The sequence below is a fragment of the Cricetulus griseus genome, chromosome 3 (genome assembly GCF_003668045.3).
Source record: "Cricetulus griseus strain 17A/GY chromosome 3, alternate assembly CriGri-PICRH-1.0, whole genome shotgun sequence".
Lineage (NCBI taxonomy): Eukaryota > Metazoa > Chordata > Mammalia > Rodentia > Cricetidae > Cricetulus > Cricetulus griseus.
This window is the reverse complement of record NC_048596.1, coordinates 79,010,426-79,035,290: the sequence shown is the minus strand read 5'-3', so window position 1 is coordinate 79,035,290 and position 24,865 is coordinate 79,010,426. Positions and strand designations below refer to the sequence as shown.

At 41.6% G+C, this 24,865-nt stretch overlaps 1 protein-coding gene across 2 annotated transcripts in view; it reads right to left on the bottom strand.

Annotated features, from left to right (window-relative positions):
- Nucleotides 1-304: 304 nt before the first annotated feature.
- Nucleotides 305-24,865, bottom strand: part of Usp31 (ubiquitin specific peptidase 31) — a 64,038-nt gene continuing 39,477 nt past the window's right edge. Inside the window, exons 10-16 of one of the 2 annotated variants that reach the window (XM_027410243.2) lie at nt 24,770-24,847; nt 23,836-23,965; nt 19,521-19,640; nt 17,064-17,289; nt 12,145-12,303; nt 10,629-10,781; nt 305-8,183 (exon numbers count right to left, since the gene is read on the bottom strand). In XM_027410243.2, coding sequence (XP_027266044.1) covers nt 6,610-8,183; nt 10,629-10,781; nt 12,145-12,303; nt 17,064-17,289; nt 19,521-19,640; nt 23,836-23,965; nt 24,770-24,847 — 2,440 coding nt within the window. In that variant the 3' untranslated portion in view covers nt 305-6,609. The remainder of the gene's footprint in view (nt 8,184-10,628; nt 10,782-12,144; nt 12,304-17,063; nt 17,290-19,520; nt 19,641-23,835; nt 23,966-24,769; nt 24,848-24,865) is intronic. The other variant, XM_027410244.2, reaches the window with a different exon arrangement.

Below are 24,865 nucleotides of genomic sequence, written 5' to 3'. Positions count from 1 at the left end.
AAGAAAACCTGTTGGAGGTGAGGCAGAATGTGAGCTCTTTCTTGCCCAGCTATGTAGCTCAGGGCAAATAGTCTCTTATCTCGGACCAGGAACACTGAGTAAGTACACATGTGATCTTTTTACACAGGCATTGCATGAAGGAATTTGGCCAGACTGCATGATAGTATCCTGTAACTTGATGCTTTTATCTGAAATGCTGCAATTTTAAGACATTTTGTTGTACAAATCGATGCAGTACAAATACTAGTCGATTAAAAAAAAAAACTGGTGTGGCAAGGGGGAGAAAAGAAGAGTATGTCTTGAAGAAGGCATCATGTAATAAATTTATTATGTTTTGTTACATTTTCCAGTTTTCTCTTAATTCCAATTGTATACTATATAACCAACTGCTGTCTCAGAAATAAAATGTTTTAAACATAAAAATATAAATTCTGCTTCTTAAAAGTGCATACACCTGGAATAGTAAAATATACAAATAAATAACAGAAGGCAGTGACACACCTCATGCACTTGACCTAAAATAATTTAAAATGTAGGATACACTTTCTTCCAGCCTGAAGGATAGATACTCTGCCATCCTTTCACTGAACAATTTATATAGAGCTCATTACTGGCTCTCGAATGACACCAACTCATTTTGTGTACAGTGATATGACATGCAGCTTTTAAGACACCTAGAGAAATAAACACCACTTTAAATACACAAGAGAATCAAGAAACCATTTTGGAAACGGGGCCTGAATTCCATTTTAACCAATGGTGAGAGGCACAGTCGGTGAGCTGACCTACACAGAACATAAATGCCTACAGGAAAGACCACAGAACCGCAAGTGCAGAAACACAGTCCCCCAGTCTGGAATAGCACCTAGGAAAGTTCGTGCTGCGTGTTCACAGCAGCAGAGAGCTCGACTCTGGGAGGCTGTGCCAAAGCTGTTCCAGCTCTGATTTCTCCTGATATCCTTACTCCTGAAAATATGGACCGTGCCAGATAAACTGTTTCTTTTCCCTTTTTGTAGGCAGCCTGATGCTCGATGGGATGAGGCCACACAGCACAGTAGATTATTTTGAAGATGATATAGTGCACCCAGCTCACCACAGATTAAAAACAAACTTTATGTGCCTCTGTAGGTAACATATACTGCCAAACTCCTGGATAAGTATTGATTTTTTTAATTACATTAAAATAAAATAGTAATGAGAGCTCCGAAATAATTCGAACAAAATGTTTCACATTTGTTTTTAAACTTAAAAGGACTCCTAATGCTATGTTCTGAGCAGGAAAGACCTAGTGTGGAGTGCAATCTGAGCAGGGGGCCCAGTGCAGCCTGTGGCTTGCAACCGTGCTGTCAAAAGCAGAACAGGGTTTGCAAGGCTAGACGGGTGCTTCCTACTGTCTTCCGCCACATTTTCTAATCTGGAGTGACTTCCCTCCTGCATGGGTGTCAGACTACAGTAGGATCTGGAGAGAGGCTCTGGGAATGAATTTGGAACCCTTGTGGCACTCTACCACCAGGAAGTAAGATCAATTGCCAGACTGGCAAGTGATATGATGTATCACCCATAAAATGCTTCATAGGTCCAAATCAGGCCTTGAAGTCAGAAAACACCATGTCCCCTGAATTTCAAGCAGGGGATTGACACCTTCTTTTAATTTTCTTGTCCAACACAACTGGAATTCCTCCTGAATACTTTGCATGGCAGTGATGATTCTCGCCATAAGCTGTTGGCAAAGAGATGGCGTACCACATCCTTAATTCTGACTGCAACCAAAGACAAAGTCACACACAGGACCCGGCCAGTGCTAACTGGCACCAAAAGCCTGGGAGAGGCCCAGACATTCCAAATCCCTTGATGATACTAGTGACTTCAGGTGAATCATCCAGAACAGGCCTGGAGATAATGTATGTATGAGATTCGAAGACACCTCTCACATACGATATGAGCCTCCCTGTCCCTGCCCCATGGGAAACAATGGTTTTAAATGAATGTTAGATGGATCTAGACCTGAATCCATTACACAGCACTATCATACATGCCACACCCTTAATCTTACTGAGAATGGTGGTTGGGAAGCCACAGAACCTTCCTAAATAGCTCCAAGTCTCTTCAGAAGCATTTAAAAATTGTTAGCACTATGTGAAGCCACATCTCTCCTTGTCATGAAGGATACTAGAAGATATAAAAAATTAAAATCTATAGAAAATGGCAGGTTATTTCTTAGAACAAAATACTTTAGGAAAGTCTTCAGGCTAAATACAGTATATACACCAGTGTATGTTCAACATACTCAATCCATTCCTGCTCTCAAAATATTATTTTATACACAATCTCACCAATGATCAAAAAGATTGGCAGAGAAATAGACACAAAGCAACCTAAAATTCACATTCATGCTCACCTACACTGATGACTAAGCCACATTTTAAAAATTACAAATTCAAAAATAGAGTTCCAGAATCCGAGTTGTCTTTTTTCTTTTTTAAAACCCAATGTTTAGTGTAGTCTCTCTGTATGCTTTTTAATTGGTTGCTTGCATAGGTAGTATGAGCATGCTTTCTGGGTTAGATGGAGGGCATGCAAAACTGCTGTCTTTACTTGGGGGTCATGCTCAAAAGGCAGCTGCAAAAAACAATTTGGGGTCTGGTCAAAAGGCAGCATAGGAGCATTGAAATAACGTTTCAGGTGGGAAATAAAAAGAATTATGTCCCATCTGAAAGGTGCAGTCAGTTGGACAGCAACGAACCCTTTATAAAACTAAAGCAAGAACAGCCTGCATACTAGCAGCTAAGTTGTTTTTATGGTAGGCACTAGTTTATCAGCAAATTTTGCTCTTCTCAACCCTAAAATATAAGTATCAATGCACCTCCAAACTGTATTTTATTGAAACTGTGCTTATGAGTTTCATCCTAGTTCAAAAGTCCAACCCAGGACACTAACTATGTTTGTATTCAATGACAGTCTACACAGCAAACAGTAACTTCAGCTATTTAATATCTATCAAATTGAGACATGATGCCATGTGTTCATCTACTTCAAGAGGCTTTATCCAAAATGAACTTTGTTCACAACTCTTTAGTCCATATTCCCTTAAGCTGTCACTACTGCTCCCTTAACACAACATTCCTATTTGTTATAGTGAGAGGGGTGACAATGCATCCCATCCCTCAATAATCTTCACAGCCATCTCATACAGAGGGTTGATTCTAATGCAAAGTGACTAGGTACTAGATTTTAATCGCTACACAGTACTGATACTCAACCTGAACCAGTGGCCAGAAGACCACACTGTCTCCAGAGATCAACAAGGACACTTTTGCTTTCCAGACAAAAACTCAAGAGAACCTCAGGCTTCTGTTGACCAGAATCTATTTGGGTGTTTCTGCTGAAGACTATCGCTCCGTGGCAGCCCATTTGCTCTGGTGTCTCCCAGGACGCCTCAAATACAACAGACTGCTGAAGCTTTCTGTTTACCTTTATATGCAAAGCAGGTTCAAATGAATTGAATGAATGAATGATTAAAGAAGGATTACATGTGTTCAAGGCAACCTCAGATCTCTGCACAACTTTGGCATAGCACAGATATCCCACATTGCTCTATTGATCCGGTGCGGCACTACTTACTCTCAGGCATAAGAAAATACAAATGAGGTTGGTGAGGATCTTAAGTGACACTGAGCACTGAGGAGTCATGAAGGCAAGGTGGGAGGCTGACCTAAGGAATGGTGTAGCCTCATGCACAGAATGTTTACAGGAAAAGAGAACAATGATAAAATGGAGTTTTATTTAACACCAAAAAAATTACTACCAGTGCATCACTCTGTTGGTTGGTGCTGTGTGCCTGCTGGGACTGACTGCCCTAACCAGGCTCAGTGGGTTGCCAAGCAGAAACTCAGGCTTACCATCTGAGCAGGTGAATTTGACCCCAAAGTACACATATGTTCACTGTTAGGGACTTGGGAAAAGACTGTAATAACCAAGTCCCTAACCCTGCCAACAGAACTGAATGAACCAAGTGACAAAGCTTTCGTCAGCTATTTCACTTCAGACAACACCTTCAAAGCAGCTTTTCTTGGGTCTTAAACACACCCCAGAAGTCAGGAATTAGATTCCATTGTGTTTCAACCTCACAGGCATGACAGCTTCATAGCCTAGACAATGCCGTAATACATCTTGATTTTTTTCTATTAAATTAAATATGAAATAAGGACTAAACTCCATATACATATAGGTTTTTGATTTTATTATATTATAGAAATTGTATTTTGGATCCCATGGAAAAGTAAAGAGACTTGTACAGGATTTTTCTGTTTTGTTTTGTTTTTTAAGAAAACATGATACATGTGGGAGGGAAGATCCATTCCTACTGCATTCAAGAATAAAACTTTGTAGTACTGTGAAAATTAAACTAGTTTCTATTCATCTTAATTATGGCAAAACAGCTTGTTATTAAAGTCCTTTGTCTTACTACACTCTAATTCTAAGACTGTTTCAGAGGCTCAAATTACACAAATGCTCAATTCCTGATACTGATGGCCTCACATTTGGTGCTTTTTCAGAAAATAAAAACAATAAGAGAAAATAAGATTAGTGGCTAAACACTGATTGGGCTGACCTTGTGCCACTGAACAATGATGGCATGCAAAGGCAGCTGTCACCTCAGTCACATCAAGGCAGAGCAGAGAGCCTCAATGCTTTGGGAAGCCACAAAGGGGGGGGGGGAGACGACACGACACAGAAGTAGCCAGTACAGGACTGAGTGCAGTGGACACTGGCTCACACACACTGGATTTCGTGGAGCACTGTGGTAATATGCACAAGGCTGAACATCTAACCCTCAAACACCACAAGGGCTGAAAATCCCAGCCACTCTGACCCTGCAAGCTACCAGATAATGTCCACATTAGCAGCAAAATAAACTTAAGTAACCTACTGGAAATACTTCCCAAGAGGTATTCATGAGAGAGAGAGAGAGGGAGAGAGAGAGAGAGAGAGAGAGAGAGAGAGAGAGAGAGAGAGAGAGAGAGAGAGAGAAACAAAAGGACAGTGCAGAAATCAAAACTGCATGCACATATGCACTGCAGTCACTTCACAGAAACACTGGAAAGGGAGTTTGTATGGACCTGGGAGCCATGAGTCTTAGTATTTAATAACACATAAACTCAACATGCTGTATTTAATGACAAAGTGACAAATGTTACTCTAAGAATCAAGACCATGATTCTCTTGATATTGAAAAAAAGAAGAAAATACTAAAAAACTGGGCTGGAAAGTATTTCCAAGCAATTACCACAAGGCTTGGAAAACTGTTTTTGCCTGTGAGAATTCAGTGAGGTTCCCCTCTTGATATATAATAATGCAATTTGCAACTACAAGCCAGAGGGAATATATGCCAGACTCTGCTAGAGTTCTAGGTCTGAGATAAACTCTTCAGAACAGAGCAGACATAAGAGTTCCCGAAAAGCAGTCAAAAAGAAGACTGATGGGCAGGATCCAAAGTGCACTGCAATGCTTTGTCTCATGTCATGTCAACACACCGTCAAGCAGCTCTTGGCAGGAGGCAACTTCTTTCTTTTCCAAGCAACAAGACAAGGCTGTAAGCATGCACACAAGGGGCAGTAGAGATCCTCAACATCTGACAGAAAAAAGCCACATCAGGGAAGGAAAATGCTATCAACTCAGGCTTCCATCTTGGAATAGAATTTTTTTCTGGGAATCTTTCAAAGGCATTAACTGTTCTGCTACAGTTTGAAATTCCAATGGCCTTAGAGACCAAATTTAGAATTAAAAAAAAAAAAGTGACTGGCTTTCTGACTATCCAAAATCTGCGCAATCTTAGAACATATCCAAGGAGTCAAGACAGGTGAGGGTATGCATATCACTGCAGATATGAAGGTAGCAAAAGATTTTATGTCTACCTCTGAAACCTCTACCTGTGGCAGTAGGAGAAAGGACAGTCACCACCTCCCCCCATGTCACCTTCCTCTTGAGCCCATTTATTAGTAATATACATCAATCCTAGACTAGCTGAGTATATATACCTGAGAAACATTAGTGTTAAGATATTGCCCTTACAAAAACTGGTAGATGGGGCCAAAGTGCAGAAAGCAAGTTTTCCCTCAGTTTATTTTGTTGTTAGCGTCACAGTTTTTGTTTTTTGTTTATTTTTAAGCTCTTGATGCCATTCAACAATCTACATGAAGATAAATCCTGCTCAGATGAAACCTAAGTCAAACAGTTCATCTGTCTACACACTGATAGCTTAATTGGTTCACAGGTTTCCAAACCCTAGTGTCTAACAAAAGTCATTAGAGTTTTCTAGAAAGAAATAGGTACAATTGTTAAGGGACTATCCAGATTATTTTCTACAGTTATTCCAGTTAGCTTGGTATCAATGCTTTGCCTATGGCTGTTATTTGGTTCAATGGCAGAATAAGGCGACGCTTTTAACAATTTGAATTCCACACACGCACACTCATACTCTCTCACAAAGTCAGGCACATGACCCCCAAAAAATACAAAATAAAAGCATAGAGGGCTTTAGTGGGAAGGGAAGAGTTCTAAATAAATAAACAAACATCTGTACAGATAAAACACCCGGATTGCAGAAGATCACTGAGGTTTTTGAGAAGGCCGTGCAGAGGTTTGCATGCTAGATGACAGCTTTTTGGAGCCTTTCTCAGTGGCCAGCCTGCTACTGGGAGACAAAGGAACTCCGGAATCTAGCTGGGAAGACTTGGATCTGCGAGCAGATAGCAAGGAATGTTTAGCAGAAGCAGGGTCCTTGGAGACAAGCTGTTCTTTTCCAACTGCATTTGTGTTTGGCTGCTGTGAGCCTGGGGGCTGATGGCCTTTCTCTGCCTTGTCATCTGTTGTGTTCTTACTGACTGACTTGACAGAGCTCCCACCAGCCTTTTTGGACAGCAAGGTTGTCTTGCCAAGATCAGTAGACCGCCGGGTTTCTTTCTGTCTCAAGGCTGACTTAAAGAAGGACAGTCCTTTGTCCTCAGACTTGCTGTCCCTCTTCAACCCAGAGCGCACACTTGTGCTAGGTGAACGCAGACTGGCCATGGAGGAGCTCCGAACGTGTTTGCCATCAACTCTGCTGTCCCCTGCTCTGGCCTGATTCACTCGAGGGGAGCTGGGTTTGGAGGTGGAGGTGGAGGTGACACTGGCCCTGTCAGAACCTAAGCTTTGTCTAGAACCCTCTCTACTCAAGCTCCGGTCAGAAGTCCTGCTCTTCCCAGAAGGGAAGGAGCCCCTGGTGGCAGGGCCTGGGGCTTTTTTGGCAGATATGGAGGAAGAGGAGTAAGTGAAGGCAGAAGCAGACTTTTGCTTCTGTGGTGAAGGAGAGGACATGGATTCCTGGGACTTGGGGGATGATTCTTTTTTGGGTTGGGTAGAGGCAGGTGACGAATGTCTTCCACTGGCCCTGGAAGAATCTGCTTTGCTCCGACATCGAGCAGGTTTCATGGAAACCTTCACAGGAACAGGTGAAGAAGGGGATGGGCTTGAAAGAGAAGATTCCTGGCTGGCCAAGGCCGGCCTCCCTTTCCGCATGCTCTTCTCTGGCTCAGAAGTGCCTTTGGAACTAGGGGATCTCTTGGTTGTGCTCTCTGGCCTCTTTGTGAGGGAGTCTGAGTGGCTTGGAGGTTTTACCTCTTTGACTGGAGAGCTGTCAACAGAATCACTCTGATCCACATAAGCAATCTGGTTATTATTATCAAAAGGATCAGAGATGGGGGCCAAGCAATCCCCTTGTGCTAGATTTTTGCTTGGTGTGTCTACAACACTGGAGTTCAATTTTCGAGAGTCTGACTCATCTTTGAACACACCTTCCATGACAGCCAGTGGGGCCCGGCCCACAGCCTTGTGCTCTCTTCTACTGTGACTATCACTTGATTCCTGGTGGCTACCAGAAAGGTTCCGTAGACTACCGAAGCAAGAAATGGAGACTTTGTCATCACCTGCCTCCCCAATCCTTTCAAGGGTGGAGGCAGATCCATGAATCGGGGAGTCCCCTGAGAAGCGGGAAGGAGAACTGGAGCGCATCTGTAGCTTGGCAGACAGGGACCAAGAAGGCCGCATGCAATTTTCATTGACGGCCAAGGGGCTGGTGACGGAAGATCTAGATGACAGGCTTTGACGTTGCACACTTCTCACAAATGGTCGAGTAGAAAAGCCTCCTGCACAGCACAGAAAATTCTGTCAGTTTAAACCAACAAAAATACTTAGTACACCTTAAGACTCTGAAGATAGAGCAAGGGCAAGTCTGATGAAACACTGAAGATAGAGCAAGAGCAAGCCTGATGGAACAGGACTATGACCTTCAAAGCTGGCCTGTTTACTAGAGTCAAGGATAGCTGTGTGCTTTCAACCCTTTGAGGACCAGTTCCCTTATCTACAAAATAGAATTATGCTAACTCTGAAGTCAGCAAAATGTTCTCCATCTACTTCCTCCTACATCAGGGTCAGCACACTTCCTCGAAAGATCCAGTCAGTCTGTCAGGCAGTTCAGGCAATTGCTCAGCTCTGTGATTTTACCATAAAAGCAGCCACACAATTAAGCATGGATGGTTATGTTCCAAAAACTATGGATAAACCAGCCATCCACATGTGGCCTCTGGCTAGTTTGCTGACTGTTGATCTAATCAGATAATTAAATGAAATCTTAGAAGTCTGTGTCTAGCAAGGAGCCTGCCACTCCCAGATGTTCACTAAACATGGGCTGCTACATCTTCCTGAAGGACACCTGGAACTCACAGAATGAACTCTTTGGCCAAAATGACACAAGACTCATGACCCCACTGTGTTCCCTGTAGAAGTAAGTCTGTAACAGGTAACAATGAAAGGTCATTAGTGGAAAGAACTAGAGCCTTGGATATTATACATACTACCTTGAGTGACTGGTAGACTAGTATTTCCAATGGCTTAAACCTCCTGAAGACAATTCCAAGCTGAATTCTGTATACATTTTATTACTGTAGCTGTGGCCTTTGTGATTTCTGAGTCAGATTCTGTTCCATGTTACTACTGAACATAACTAAATGATGATGATGCTTAAGAAAATATTGATTTCACCAACTAGACTGTTTAAAAACAGATTTAGGCAAGCTACTTTTGGGTTTTTGTTAAAACAACAGCAAATTCCAAGTTTACAGGGCTGTGATGAAACTAATGTCCACCTAAATAGGCACAGGCTCACTAGTCAGCTTTTTATAAAATACTATGAAGGAGAAAGGGCTTAGCAACAATTATCCCATATATCCCTGCTTCACAAGGAAATGAAATAAAATGCCAAGGCAGGTAGAGCCACAGCCATGCCACAGCTCTGCTAGCTTGACTACTTTCCAACCACCTTCCATTTCAGCTCCATTTTATTTTCTCAGAATTATCCATCGCTCCTAGAAAACTTATATGCCATCCTATAGCCTTCATCCAGCAGCTGGTGGAAGTAGAAGCAGACACCCACAACTAATCACCGAATTGAACTGAAACCCAGTTCAGAGAAGGACGAGTGAAGAGCACAGGGGTCCAGACCAGGCTGGTGAAACCCACAGAAACAGCTGAACTGAACATCGGGGAACTCTTGCTCCCCAGATTGATAGCTGGAATACCAGCATGGGACTGATCCAGACCCCAGAAACATGGGTTTCTGTGAGGAAACCTCGGAAATCTACAGGACCTCCTGTGGAAGTTCAGCACTTATCCCTAGCATAGGTGTGGACTTTGGAAGCCCATTCCATATAGAAGAATACTCCCTGAGCCAACACACACGGGGGTGGGCCTAGGCCTTATCCCAAAGGATACAATAGACACTGATGACACCCTATGGAAGGCCTCATCATCCAGGGGGAGCAGAAAGGATATGTGATAGATAGGGTTTTAGTGGGGGTGGGTGGGTGGTAGGGGAGGATGGGTGGGAGAAGGGAACTGGGATTGTCATGTAAATCAATCCTGTTTCTAATTCAAATTTAAAAAGTTAAAAAAAAAAAAGGTTAAACAACTGAAATATTAGCAGCAGAGTGAGTCTCTTTGAAAGATGAGTCACTGTCTTCATTATAGAAGCTGAGCTCACCCTTTCCCCCTTTCTGCTCTTAGTACTTTGGCTGCCCAATCCATCCCATACCACCTGGGGTTCCTGAGAGTACTAAGGGCTATCCTGTCAATACTCAAGCAGAAGTGAAAGGTACCAAGAAAAAACCAAATAAACAAAATGTACTTCAATATTTAATCAGATTTTCCCCAGTATTGTTATTGTGACTATGTTTAGAGCAGAGGTCAAGCTGACCCAATGGTGTCCTCATTAGGCTGAGACAGCAACTCTACATGAGGCAGTCCCAGGCAAGGTCATTACATCTCTGGGTCATTACAGCCATTCCACAAACTTAACAAAAAGTGTTTATTAACAAAAGAGTTAAAGATCTAATCTGTACATTGAAATATAGAAGTGAGAAATAATGAAGCAGGAGAAAGCCCTGAGTCATAGAGAAACCACAACTCAGTTATGTACCCCCACTCTTTTGAGTTCTACAATCTCCTTGGAAAAATACTTTGTTCCTAAGCCTGCAGACCTGTATTTTGTTTATGTGTTGCCATTTTGGAAATCTGACATCAAGAACCACACCCACCATCATCTTCACTCCTTTCCCCTGTCATCTCCACAGACTCAGAGAGTGAAGCCAAGGAGGTACGTCTGGAGGAAGCTGCAGAGGTCACGCTGGCTTGCTTGCTCCCTGGGAGCCGGCTCACCCAGTGCTCACACAGAGAAGAACTTGTGGAACCTGCAGAAAAGGAGATGGGTCCTGAGGTCAGCCAGGGTCCTGAACTGCACACATCCTGTGCCAATCAAGTCAGAGGCTTGTGTCCTCATTCCAGAGTTAAGACAAACTCCCAGAGCTGAGTATCCCTAGCAAAAATGAAGAAACTTCAGGCAATTCCTGCATTCGGGAAGGTCGTAGAATCAAAATGCAAATATAGAATAAATGTTTCCAAAAGCCAACACCTAATCCTGGCAAGGGAATAGTGAAACAGGGATACACAGCCACTCACTCTACAATGACTCACTAAGAACAACCTCTGAGCACTGGCAGTACCACTGAATCACCCAGAAGAAGAGCAGTAACACAGACATTGTTTTTCTTAGCTTTGCTCTCTTTTGGACATTTTAAAGCCATTTTATAATATTAATGATACATACATGCATGCACATGCACCAGCACACACACAGTAGGGGGTACTAAAGAGAGATACATTATCAGTCCTGTCAATTCCAGGGGTACCCTTAAAAATGTTAGGGTAATAGTGTTCTTGAAATTGACTACATGAAGCATCACTGTCTTAAGCAGACCTAAAGAGACTGTCATTTTTTAGCACATCTCAGATTCTAGAATGGCCCAAGAGTTCCCTCTTCTAGACAAGGGAGCAGCCTACCCAGAGAGTAGGCTTTGCCTCCTGGCAGGGGTCCCTCTGCTTGAGTGAAGCTTCCTTTCAGTTTCTTTGAGGCCTGGAAGGGGACTTTACCACTCCCTGTCTCTCCTATTGATGTATCACCACATTTCAAGCTATTTTCTTAAAGTCATAGTCCACAGTAAGAAGCATGCATCTTCATTCATTTGGATTATCTATGGTTGCATCCATGTTGTGTGTGGGACTCATTTCTATGTTTATTAACATAATAGGCTGCATCTCATCAGCAAAACTAAGCCCTCAACAAGTTAACAGCAGCCAATCCTTCCCCTAACAGAACAGATTAATCTTATGGAAGAAAAAGAACTCTTTCTTTCTAATGGTCTTCACATATCTTCACCAATGGTAAGCAACCAGCATCCCCACTGGGCAGGTGTTATCAGGTGGGACATGTTCCAAGAAAATCCAAACAGATGTCAGAACAACACCTCAGACTGCTGACACTATTCCTCCAGGCACTTAACCAACAAGTAAATTATGAGTGGTTTGGCTAGACTCTGCCCCACCTCTAGGTGAACTCTGCTGGTTCATGACAGTTCAGTGTCCACCCGAATTTCCTTGGTGGAGGTGTAAAAATTAGTCTCATCAAGCTTTCAACAATGAAGCCTTCTGAGACATCCTCTGGACCAAGAATTACAACCTCCTGCTCTGGAAAAAAACAGCCAAAAACCAGGTTACCTGCCACTGAGCTATTGGCCGACCAAGACGGGATGGCTGTCCGCCTCTGGTAGAAAAGTATGTAAGCTGTCTGTGTGCACACCTCATCTTCTGACAGCTGCTGCACATCACTGTCATCGAAGCAATACCAGAGACCATCCACGGAGTTCTTACAGTATGCTGCCAAAAAGAGCCCACCATCAGCACCAGAAAGGCCACACCAGGCACTCTACCCACATACTATATATATATATGTCCTTTATATTTCACTTATATAATCAATTCATTAGCATTTTAAACTACCCATAGTAACAGAAAAATTAAGGAAAAAAAATCTAAATTTCATATCATACCTAGGCAGAATGTTCTGAGAAATTCCTAAGTATTCCAATTTCATAACTATTTCATCTCAGAAAACTCATTATATGTCTAAGTATAAGTAGGTCTCAGCCAAGGACAATTTGTCTCGCTAGAGACAGTTAGCAATGAGTAGAAACACTTTGATTGTCACAGCTGGGTGGGTTGGGTGGGATTCAACCCACCCAACCACCTGGTAGAGGCCAGGCATGTCCACAATGCATAGGAAGCATTCTACCATCACAGAATATCCAGTCTCATTGTCAAAAGACAGGGTAAAGAACTTTGATTTTTGTTGCTGTATCACTTTAGTGTTTACTAATGGCATAATATGAATAGCCACCAACTAATATTTAAGACTTATCATACCCTAAACATCTTATTTAATCCTGAGATTTATCATTACTACAAATTTACACAGGCTCAGAAAGACTACTTATGGGGCTGGAGACATAGCTCAGCTGGTAAAGTACTTAACAAGTAAGGATGAGGACCTCAGTTCAATCCCCACCACCCAGTCTAATCAAATCAGAAAGTCCCAAGCCCCAGAAACTCTGTCTTTAAAAACAAAACAAACAAATAAAAAACAGAAACCAAAACCGAAAACACAAAGTAGGTGTACCTGAGGAGGACTCTGCCCCCTCCCCCCACACTCTACAAATACACCTATATTATCCTACACACAAAGAGGATGAGTATATGGCATTTTGCTTAATGTACTACTGTACCCTAGCCTTTTCCTTCAGGAGAAGCCTAAACGACCTATGGAAGTTCCATGGCAAGCCTGAGAACACAGACCTGAAGAATATATACATGGAGCCTTCTCTCCAGTTTCAACTCTAAGCCTAAGATAGAAATAAAGAACATTTAAGTACCATTGAGGAAAACAAAAAATAAGAACCAGCAAGAGCCAATAAAAACATAAGCATCTAGGAGTAGGAGTGTAGCTCAGTATTACAATATGCACTTAGTGTAGCCAAGAACAAGCATCATACCTATGTCAAAACCTTGAGATCATGAAGACAAGTCATACTATTGATACAAAAAAGCAAATTATTATCATGTTTCTCAAAAAATCCATTTACTAAGTATAGACAAGTGCTGGAATATTCAGTAAATCCTGACACAGCCTTAGGATAGCTTTTAAGGACAGGGTACATACAATCCTGACAAGCACCCCTCAACAGGCCTCTTCACTTTTGCAAGTAAGGAACCACAGAGGTGAAAAGGACCCAGGTAAGGAACTGCTCCTAGCTAGACAGAGGAGAAGCAAAGACTCTGAGTGTGGGAGGGAGATCATGTGAAGCTACCAAACCAGAGCGTGAAATGGAGACACACACAACAAATGGAGTCATAGCAACAGCACCGGTTGGGCCAATGGTGTCAGGCCAGGCTAATGCACAAATGGCCCATTTGGGGAGGAGGCTGCTATTCTGGAGAGGTGAGTGGGAGCAGAACTGCACAGGGGACACACCCACCAAGAGACAGATACCCTTGCTCTAGTTCAGTCTGTTTCCTTTCAGGATGGTTTGTTCTCAATTGTGGCAAGGAAAGGCCACATAGTAACTTACTAAGAAACAAACTATTTATAATTCGACTTGCTTTTCTCCCTAACACTGCCTTCCAAAGTGTTTTCAAGGCCAGTGCTACTTAAGCTGTGGCTCAGAAACTGGCATTTTCCACAAAAGGAGGCAACAAAATAAAGATAAGCATTCAAAAACATTTAGCAATGACATTGCTGTAACATTTGTATTATATTTTACAAAATTGGCTTATGAAGGGTTGGAAATGCTAAAATAGAAAATATCAAGGACTTTGTCACACATAGTTTGAGAGGCTCTGTTCTAAAATCCTTGCACAAGTTAGCCATATATACATCAAACAATTAAAGCAAGAATGCATCAAAGACATTCCAGTGAAAACAGAGTCATTAGTTAAAATAATGTTGTGAGGGGGTTCACCAGGTAAAGGTACTTACAGCCTAGTTGATCCCTAGGCCCCACATGATGGAAAGACAGAACCAACTCCTTCACACAAGCTGTCCCCTGACATCTACATACACTGTCACCCCTGACACAATTAAAAAAAAAAAAAATGTAACTAAACATTTAGAGCTGAAACAAGTAATGATTTGTCTTAAGAACAGGAAAGGAGGGACCTTGGGAGTTGACTCTGCATGACAAATGGTGGTAACCCTATTGCTGGTGAGACAAGTCAGGAAGATACCTGAGGCTCAATGGACAGCTCAGCCTAATTGACAAGCTTCAGGCCAGTAAGAGACTATCTCAAAACAAGGTAGACAAAGCCTAAGGAACAACACCCTAGGTTGTCCTCTGGCTTTCAAACACAAATCCAAATACACACATAGAACAGAACAGAGGGGGTTATAGCAACATGAGGAATTTTATTAAAGATCACAGCATTAGGAAGGTTGAGAACCTCTGATATAGACTAAGTGAGCAGCTCCTACATAGCAAGGGGCAATGAACAGATACACTCACTTCTGCTCATCACTGTGCTTCAAACCCCAAGTAAAGTTATTTGGCTGAGTTCTCAGATGGTTCCACAATCTCACCCAAGCTCCTTTTACTAAGTCACACTGCTTCTGAGCATTTTCAAGTAGTTTCCAAAGTCTGTTCTAAATAAAGAACAACATGATATTCTGAAATCTAGCACTGTCCTATTTTCCCTAACAATTCCTTTCCCAGGCAGTATATAAGAAGTCCCTATTTTGCAAAATGACTTCTTTACTAAAGCTGAAGCAGTGTAAATATCAGCCAGAAATACTTGCAAAGGTGTTAATATAGTGAACAGTTAGTAGATTTTAATTACTTCTAAGTCCCTTTCATTCTAAGAGTAAAGAATATATAATCTCAAGATCAGCATCCAAGAACACAGATATAACTAGTAATGTTATAAAAACAAAAATCCAACTAGAAATACAATCATCACACAAGTGGCTGCTATAAAAAATATATAAAACAACAAACATTGCATTGCCATCTAGATAGTGCTTTTAAAAAGCACAAGGTAAACATATTTAAGCTATTAACGTCTTCTGTGAAATGAAAGCTCCCTTTGGGAGCCCCTTTTCTCCTTGCAAATACTTCCCAGACAAGCAGAAGCAAACTGCTCTGTCATGAACACACATAGAGGGTCATTCCTCTCAAAAACAACTGCTGCCAGCAGAGTTAAACCAAGAGGGTTTCAAGAATGAGTGATCATCTAGTCATCTTCTTAGCCTCCTGAATTAGAAGACAGCATGCAGGATTGGGAAGGCCAACAGACACCATCACCTTGCCAATCCACAAAGGAATTGGTGGCTAACTGCTAGGAGAAGAATCTACAAGGAGAGTCATCAACATTAAAAGTTTAAAAAACTAGTCAAGTCACTTAACAGAAATACGCTCTGACAAATGCAATGTTAGACAATTTGTCATTAGAACATCAGTGTAACTACACAAACTAAGATGCTACCATATCATTAAGCAATATTATCTTTACTGGACCACTGAAAAGATGTGGCTCTCACTATGAGCCCATATGGCAGTATTGCACAAACAGGTTCCCAATCTCAGGCAGCTTCTCCTCCCCTCCCCTCATTTCACCTCCACTACCACTTACTACATACATGGCAGTTTCCTTAAATCTCATTTCTATCTACATCTCTGCCTACTTGTTACTACTCCAAGAAGATATATAGTGGGATTTAGTCACCTGTGATGTGAAAAGAGTCTATTGCAAGCTAACTACAAAGGGTTTCATATTTATGAGTGAAACATACCAGTATAGTCACACCAGTATAAAATAGCAAACGTATCAAAACATTACTATGGATGAACCTTAAAGACATTACACTCAATAAAATAAAGCAGTTACAAAGAATAATACTGTGTGGTCCTATGTACAAGTTGCACCTAGGATAATAAGTTCATCAAGACAGAGTATGGTGGCTATTAGAGACTGGAGGAGGGGCAGTTTAATGAGTTTCTGTTTGAGAAGATGAAAAAGTTCTGGAAATGGATAGTGATGTGGCTAAACAACAATGTGTTCTCAATACCACCAAACTGGACACTTAATGTTGACTAAAATGCTGTTTAACTGTGTATATTTTAACTATGATGTTAATAGCATTTATCTTCATAAGCCCATTTCACAATAGCATTCTTTCCACCTCTTTCTAGACTTCTTGTGCTGAAAAGAGTTGCTTTTATAATGCAAAAGTAAATTTACCCTTAAAAGAAAAAGACATCATGAAAGTGGCTCATGATCATTCTAAGTTAGGGAGATGCTAGAGCCTCAAAAGCATCACATAGCTATAATGGGGAGGCACGCTGGGTAAACAAGAGTGGCTCCTCAGCTGTCTCGTGCAAACAATCTCCCATCAGGTCTGCTCACTACTGGATGAATGAACTCAGAAGAAAGAAGGTTCATGTATTTGATCTTGGACAGAGATCTGGAGGATGAAGCTGCTCTCAGAGCTGGCAAAAGGCACACTGGAAAAGAAAGGGAGGTTCAAAAGCTACAAGCAAACAGCCTGAAGGAAGCGTCAGCACAGACACGCAGCCTCTCACACTGCAGACCTGTGTAGTGCCCCCCTTGCATGGTGCCATGATGATTGCACACAGCATACAGGTCATAAATGTAGTCCTCAGGGTCCCTCCCGAGTCCATAGGGCCGTCTCCATGGGGACCAATGAGATGGCAAGCTCCAGCTGCTTTGGCTTCTCTTAACCACATGAGGTGTCATGTCCAGGCCAGTCAAGGGGAACTTGACCATGTTCTGAAGTTTCATACGCCTGTCTCCTTCCTGTTACAAGAAGAAAAACAAGTTCTGATGACATTTTAATGTAAGCAGATGGAAGCTCAGTTTAGCATAAAATGTGGGCCCTGTCAGTTAAATCACTTTGAATCACCTATCTGATGTTTCCTAAGACACACAAGAAGGAAATAGATTAATAGTGTTATCTGTATACAGGAACAAGCTTTAGTACCACCTATAGTGGAACCAATGAGGACCAACATGTAGGTGAAAATGAACCTCTGGATTTTCATTTCTTTATCTGTCAAAGCTTTGGAGGGTGGGCAAGCTTAGAAGAAAAGTGACAATTTCAGGTGGTTCATCCTGACACTTCTGTCAGATGCCTGAAGATAGAGTCTAACTATGTATAGGGCAAACCCCAACACCTAGCACTGGAGAGGCAGTCAATAGGCAGTGATCCTTCCCTTCCTACTTCTCCAACAAGCACATTTACTTGGCTGAACTTAGCTATATAGTCAACAACCCTGAATAATCTGTATTTTCCATTAAACCCTTAGGTTCCTTAAAACCTAAAAATCTTAGGTTTTGAATATTGAATGATTATTATTTCATGTTTTCTTTGCCCAGGAGAACATTTAACAAACTAATCAGGCATGAATGTGACAATTCCAAGGATTTACAATGGATCTATTAAAGGAAAATATACATCCATGGGAGAAAAGCTTCTGAATAAGCCAGGCTGGAGAACAGGGTCCTTATTTTGTAGTGAAGAGGGAAGCACTGAGGCTTACAGGAAGGAAGTGATGCCACCAGAATTGAGGGAAAAACTGTGAGTAGTGTGTAAAACATGTTAGGAAGGGCAGAGATATAGAGGTTAAGAAATCAATTAAAAGACTGCAACTGCAACCACCTGAACAACAACAAAGTCATTTAGTGGTAGGGTGACAGAAAGCAGGAGGAGACATACTAGGAATCCATGAAAAAGCCAAGTCAATTTGCCCAAGTGGCTACCTAGTTTAGACTGACAAGAAGGAATGTCAAAGATGACACTGCCATTTGAGTCTGGGATTCTGAAAGGAAAAGTGAAGGAAATCAGTTAGCATTAAGGGGAAGAAAACAGAAGGATGGACTGGAAGTTTCAATCAATTTCCCACCTACAGAGCCCAAGCTGGATGCCCAAGGCAAGTGCCATGTTTCATTACCATAGAAGCCCAGTTCTGAAAGATAGAAGGGTTTGGGAATCTGGAGTAGTCCCCTAAGTTCCACCCTGCTGCTTAGAAAAGCCCAGGCCTGGGGACTAGGTGTCCCCCGCTTGCTCCATCTTAAGTCTTCACATCTTTCCATCCCTATTGCTACAACTCTCTCCTAAGTCAGCAGCAGCCTCTAGGATGTCCACAATACTTGCAACTTTTCTTCTGCTAACCACCCGACAGCTGAAAGGATCATTTCAAAACACACATTTGGTAATCACTGCTCCTGTTCAAAGCTCTTCACTAAAATCTGACTCTGCCTACAAGGGTATGCTTGAACAACTACTCTCCACCTACCTTTCTCTTCCAGCACCCACCACCCATCTTCTGGAGTGATAGTGTCACCCCACTGTCCTGCTTTCAGCCTCTTCAAGTCCCAGGCTCAGCATAAACTCTGCCAAATGAAGGTACAGTCCTGCTTCTCCTTCTCATCTAGCAAACAGCTGCTCATTTTTTAGGCACAAACTCCTTAATTCAGCCACAAAGACTCACTATAGATCACCTCTCATTAAATTCTCTTACAGTGGGGCTGGCTATGATGTTTTTCACCTCAAAAGATAGACAGACTTTTTGAAAAAAGTGACTCACAAAGCAGTACAACAAAACGCAGATATTTACATGATTATTACTCACCTCCCCAACTATATAACAGCTCCTTGAGGCAGGACAATACTGTGTATTATATGAAGTATAAATAGAATTCTACCTCTCTCACAAAGGATCACTTCTCAATCCTCAAGTAAACACACTAAAATTTAAAGAAAACATTTGCAAGTCTAAAGCAAACCCTTAAAAATAAAGTAAAACATGTGCATGAACTACAATGTTCAGGGCTTGAAAGATCACAGGATAGTCAAGTTTTGCTTTAGAAAACATGACTATGGAAAGGGTCGGTCAAAAATGTAGAGACATTCAGACAGCATCAGTGGCTGAATCCAACAGAGTCACCAAAGAACCCAAACAAGCCACCAAGAGGAGTCAAGAGAAACAAGGTCATGCTAGCTTTCCCCAGGGACAGGCTTTGCTCACCTGGCGGAATCTCTTGAGGTGTATAATAAGCACATCAGGCAGAGTCCACAGGCTTAATGTGATGCTCCCCTGTTGCAGCTGCTTGCAGTGTGGGCACCGCCATGCATCATCTGGAGCAAGCTGAAAACAAAGAGCAGAACTTCCTTTAGGCATCACATAATGAAAATCTTTGTCATGGCAGACAGCTGAACTACTTTCTTGCCCAGGGCCTGGTATTACTCAGCACCTCTCTGGAAGCTGCATGGGATGACAGCCAATGGTATAACACAACCACAAGTAGCAAATGGCCAGTATGGACACCGGATGAGTGCTAACCCTCCCTCCCTCAAGAAGAATGACTAAATGTTCTTGTCACAGAAACACCCCCAAGCCCAGCATACCACAAATGCAACCTATCACCTTTGCATCAATATGGACTTTCTTTAATATAGAACATCTTTCCTGATTAACCCTACTACTGCCAAACAAGGTAGAATATAGGGGGCTATCCCAAGCCCCAAATCCCTCCCATTTCCTTCTTCCTTTCACCCCACATCCCTCCATTTCTGAGCCTGTCTCTTCTCCACATTAACTTCCATGAACACACTGCACTCCATGTTCTCACTCTCTCACCCACACTTCATGTGTCCTAACCATTCTCTCCTCTAGCAGCATTGAACTGCTCTAAACAATCCTCCCCATATGCTCTCAACAAGCTCTTCCAAACATCAGTCCAATATTCTATATCCAAATACAGCATCTCTAAATAGGAAAACTGGGGACATGTCAACTCAGAAGTGTCAAATGCATGAAAAATCCAGCCGGGGTAGTGGTGGTGGGGCAACATCAAACACAAATGGGATCACAATGGGATCACAAATGGGATGAGGTAAGGAAAGCCCTAAGAATGGAGATAATTCTCACCAGAATGTGAAAGAGCCAAAGTCAGAAAATTGAAGAAATTGTTTAAGAGAAATAACCAACCTCAGAAGCCACCAGAATCTGAAGGTGGAACCACAAAGAAAAATCTACGTGTGTGTGTGTGTGTGTGTGTGTGTGTGTGTGTGTGTGTGTGTGTGTGTGTGTGTGCGCGCGCGCGCGCGCGCGCCAAACAGAAGCATTTCCTTTAGATAAAGCAAGAAAGAGTGAAGGGGACGGTCTATCTAGTCATTAGTGCCAGGCACCATGAGATGATCAAATGAAGCGTGAGCAGAGGCCACTGAGAACCTCAGAAACCAGTGTCCACACTTCAAATCAGATAAACAAGAAGAGGCTTAGTGTACAAGAGTGCTACCAACAGTAAATGTGGGTAGAATAGAGGAGAAAGACCAGTCTGGTAACTTAAAAGGGAAGCACAACTGATGGACTCAGTTTTCATGATGATGCAATTCAATCATGTCCACAGAAAAGATTGGTGGACAGGAAGGCAGAAGTTTGGGTCAACAGGAATGATCAGAAAGCCAGATGAAAGGGGCCCAAAGTATCATGTAGTAAGTCCACATTTCATGTGGCATATTAATATTCCCCTTATGTGACTATTCGATCTTTATACTTGTGTCAAAAGTGAGTCTCTGTTTAAATCCTAACACATTATAAATATATACCTTCATGAAATACAGTACTGATGTCATAACATCTTATCAGTCTGATAGTTTCTAAGATATTTCTGTACTGACTATAAATTGCTGGAAAGCTCCCAGGCCAGGCAACTGCACTCTGGGTATCCTTGGTCTATCAAGTCTTCCTGAGAGTAAAGGAGATAGCTCTACAAACATATGGACTTCTAGTCTGGTCTTCTACCTAGATCTTCCTCATGGCAAGACAAGATGACTCTCTTCAGCATTCCCAACCTTTAGATTTTATTCTTTACATAAAATAAGCCCAACACCTCAACACAGGACAGTTCAAGGACCCCCAAATAACTATTAGATACTCCCCTGAAGGCCTCCTCATCAAATATTCTTGGCTGTTTCATGACTCCAGATGTACCATCCCCACCCTCTCTTCCACGTTTAAAGTAATAAAAAGAGCAGCACCAGCAACATCACAGTTTTAGTCTCTATGGACAGCACAACAATGGCTCACACCCATACAGCACTGCTCATCTGTACTGAGCCTGAAGACAGCTGGACCCTAAATTATTGTCACACAACTGACTGCTAAGTTCAACCTCCTCCTCTATATATATACTGTTATTTTTAACCCACATTAAACTTCCCACCACATACACATTCCAGTACATATTTACTGAGCACTTCCAATGAGTCAAGCACCTCTCTTGGCTATGAAGATATTTAGATAGAGACACATATAAAGTCAAGGCTCTCACTGGAGTTCGCACTATCCTAACTCTCTCCCTTAGCTCCTGTGCTCCTGCCACACTGATTACATTTCTGTTTTCAACCCTGTCAAGCTCCTTCCTACCCTAAGACCTTTGCTTCCCTTATATGGTTGTTTCCCTTCTCTAGGGTATGAACAACATGAAGGAAGAACCACTATCTTGCTCATTGAGTATTAGAGTGCTTTGTTTAGGACCCAACACACTATAGGTATTTGACAAACCTTTAAATGAATGAGCCTCTAGATTCTAGACTCTAGAGCAAGCTATCTTGCCAGCACAAATTACCCAATCCAGGGCAGTGAGCTGTTTTGTAGATCAATTGCAGTCATCAGTCTGCTAGCCCCTAAGCTTTGTATTATTTTCAAACAAACATCTCAAGTCAACTTTTAAGAACAACCAGTGAAAAAAACAGTGAGCCAAGAATCTTTAATCAAGCCAACTGGCTATTTTATAATGAAGCTAAAAGTTGATAAACACAAGTCCTTTGATAAACTATTTTTGAAGAAACTTGCTACAAACAGATTGGTGGAGAGAACTCAGTGATATTCTGAAACTTATTTCCCAATATTTGAAAAAAATTACTATTTCTTGTAGTATGACCAGGAGACCTATTTCAGGCCAATTTCAGTCCCTATCAGACCTATCAAGAAAGGAAATGGGCACCAGGTGTTAAGTAGGCAAACTCCTTATAACAGAAGGCACTCAGGCAGCTGGAATAATCATTCATTTTAAATGAGGTAAAAGAATAGAAAAAAGAAGTTTTAAGTCTCTTCTAATTCTGAGGTGCCTAATTCCATATGTACAAGAGCAAAGGGTAAACTACTGGCCAAAATTATAATCCAGCTATGGCTTAATACAAGTGTTCCTTGAAAGTACATGCACTAAATTTTGGTCCCTACCTGGTAACACTATTTTTGTAGGTATTAGAAACCTTGGTAAGATCTGGATGGAGGAAGAGAGTCACTCAGGGTAGACCTTTGGGGTATCTTTTTCCCTACCCCTCCTCCTTCTCTCCCCTTACTCCCCGCCAACCATGAAGCCTTCTCCACATACTCCCATCTTCAGGATATTCTGTCTCATAACAGACCCAGACAAAGCAAAAGACTCTGGCCTGAAACCATGAGCTAAAACAGATCTTTCCCTCTTATGTTGTTTATCTTGAGTATATCAATTGTTCTGTCACAGCCACACACAGTCAGGCTAACACATATATGAAAAGCAAGATGAGTTAAATTCTACACACTCTGGTCAAGATTTCTCATAGGCCTGAGTCCCACAGAGATTTATCCATCCACCTACCTGTCAATTCAACAATTAAATATTTACTGAGTTCTTACTATATGTAAACCACTGTGCCAAGTGGTCCAGCACACTATGATCCAACATAACATGATATGTGCACTGCTTTATACCAGAGCCACTGACACTGAGTACTTGAGATGGGGTTTACCCAACTAAGGAACTTAATTTTTCATTTTATCTTACTTTGCTTAATTTAAATTTGAATAGGTCCTGACACCTGTGTTTACAGGACATGTATACTAAATTGAGAAAAGTTGGATTGTGTTGGTGGCCACGGCTGTAATACCAGCACTCAAGAGGGAGAGGTAGAGGCCTTTGAAACCATCCTGATCTACCAGCTAGGACTAAATCAGGAGACCTGGTCTCAAAAACAAAAAACATAAAACAACACAGAATGAAACAAAAAAATTTTGAGAAAAGTTTTTATTACTAAGGAAAATAAGACCTCCAAAATGAAATGAACAAAAATATATTAATAATTAAAAATAAAATAATTACAAAGGTTCATTTCTAGAGCACTCTAAATACTCAAAAATTTAAGTCACTCCTTGTTAAAGTCCTAAAAGGACTAACACAAAAAATGCCCACTTAGTGCATAGAGCCTGTGGGAATGCAAATTCCTGAGGCACAGGCATGTGTGTTCCTGGACAGGACTAATCTCTTCACTGACAACTTGCAGGCCCTGCATCTTACCCGTTCTTCTTTGGTGTAGAGTTGGAAACACTGGGATAAAGTGCAGGTTTGTGGCTGATGATGATGCTCCTTCTGCAGACGGACACTCTCTGCATCAGGGATATACTCATCTTCAGTGTTTACAAACAAGCTGCAATTCAGCGGAAAGGCAGCTTTCAGAGAATGTCTTATAAAGCAGATACAACAACAGCTTTTCAAAGTAGCTATGAATTCATAACCTAAAAGATCAAAGCATAAGAATGTGGTAATCCAACTCTTCTACTTTCTAAAATGTTCTTGGAAATTTCTCCATCTGTAAAGTTCTTTCAAGAGTGAACTTGGAGTTAGCTTTTCTGGAACTGTCCATGATTGTGCTTATTGTGTTTTAAATTATGTGTATCTATATGGGTACACACATGTGAGTGTAGGTGCCCATGGGGGCCAGAAGTGTCAATTCTCCTCAAGTTGGAGTTACAGGCTGTTGTTAGCCTCCTGACACAGGTGCAAGAATTGAACTTGGTTCCTCTGCAAGAGTAGTATGTGCTCTTAACCAGAGCAAGCTCTCTGTCGGTGCTGCTTAAGTCATTCATTCTTGTCCATAATATCTAAGTACATGCATTTAATACAAGCTTACTGGTCTATAGCTGAACAATCCTGAACACACCTTATCCTGTCTGATTTAAGCCTACAAGAGCTATGATCCTGTAACAAAAAAATCAAAGTAAATCAACACACACAGCAATTAATGAACACGTGGCTTTCCCCTAAGCAGCAAATAGATTTTCTAAGGTTTTGAGCCTTGGAAAGAAGTCAGGAAAATAATAATAAACTGCTTCAGTAAAGGGTTAAAACCACTTAAGATACTCAGTTAATGGTAAGACTTGTATATTCCAGCTAAACTGAAAGCTCTGTGTGCTGCAAAACATTAATAAAGTTAAAAATTTTAAAAACTCACAAATCTTTTGTCTCCTTGTCCCATTCTACTACCAGTTTCACATGAGCTGTGCCACCTGGTCCACAGGATTTTAATGCCCTAGAGGATGAGAGTAGA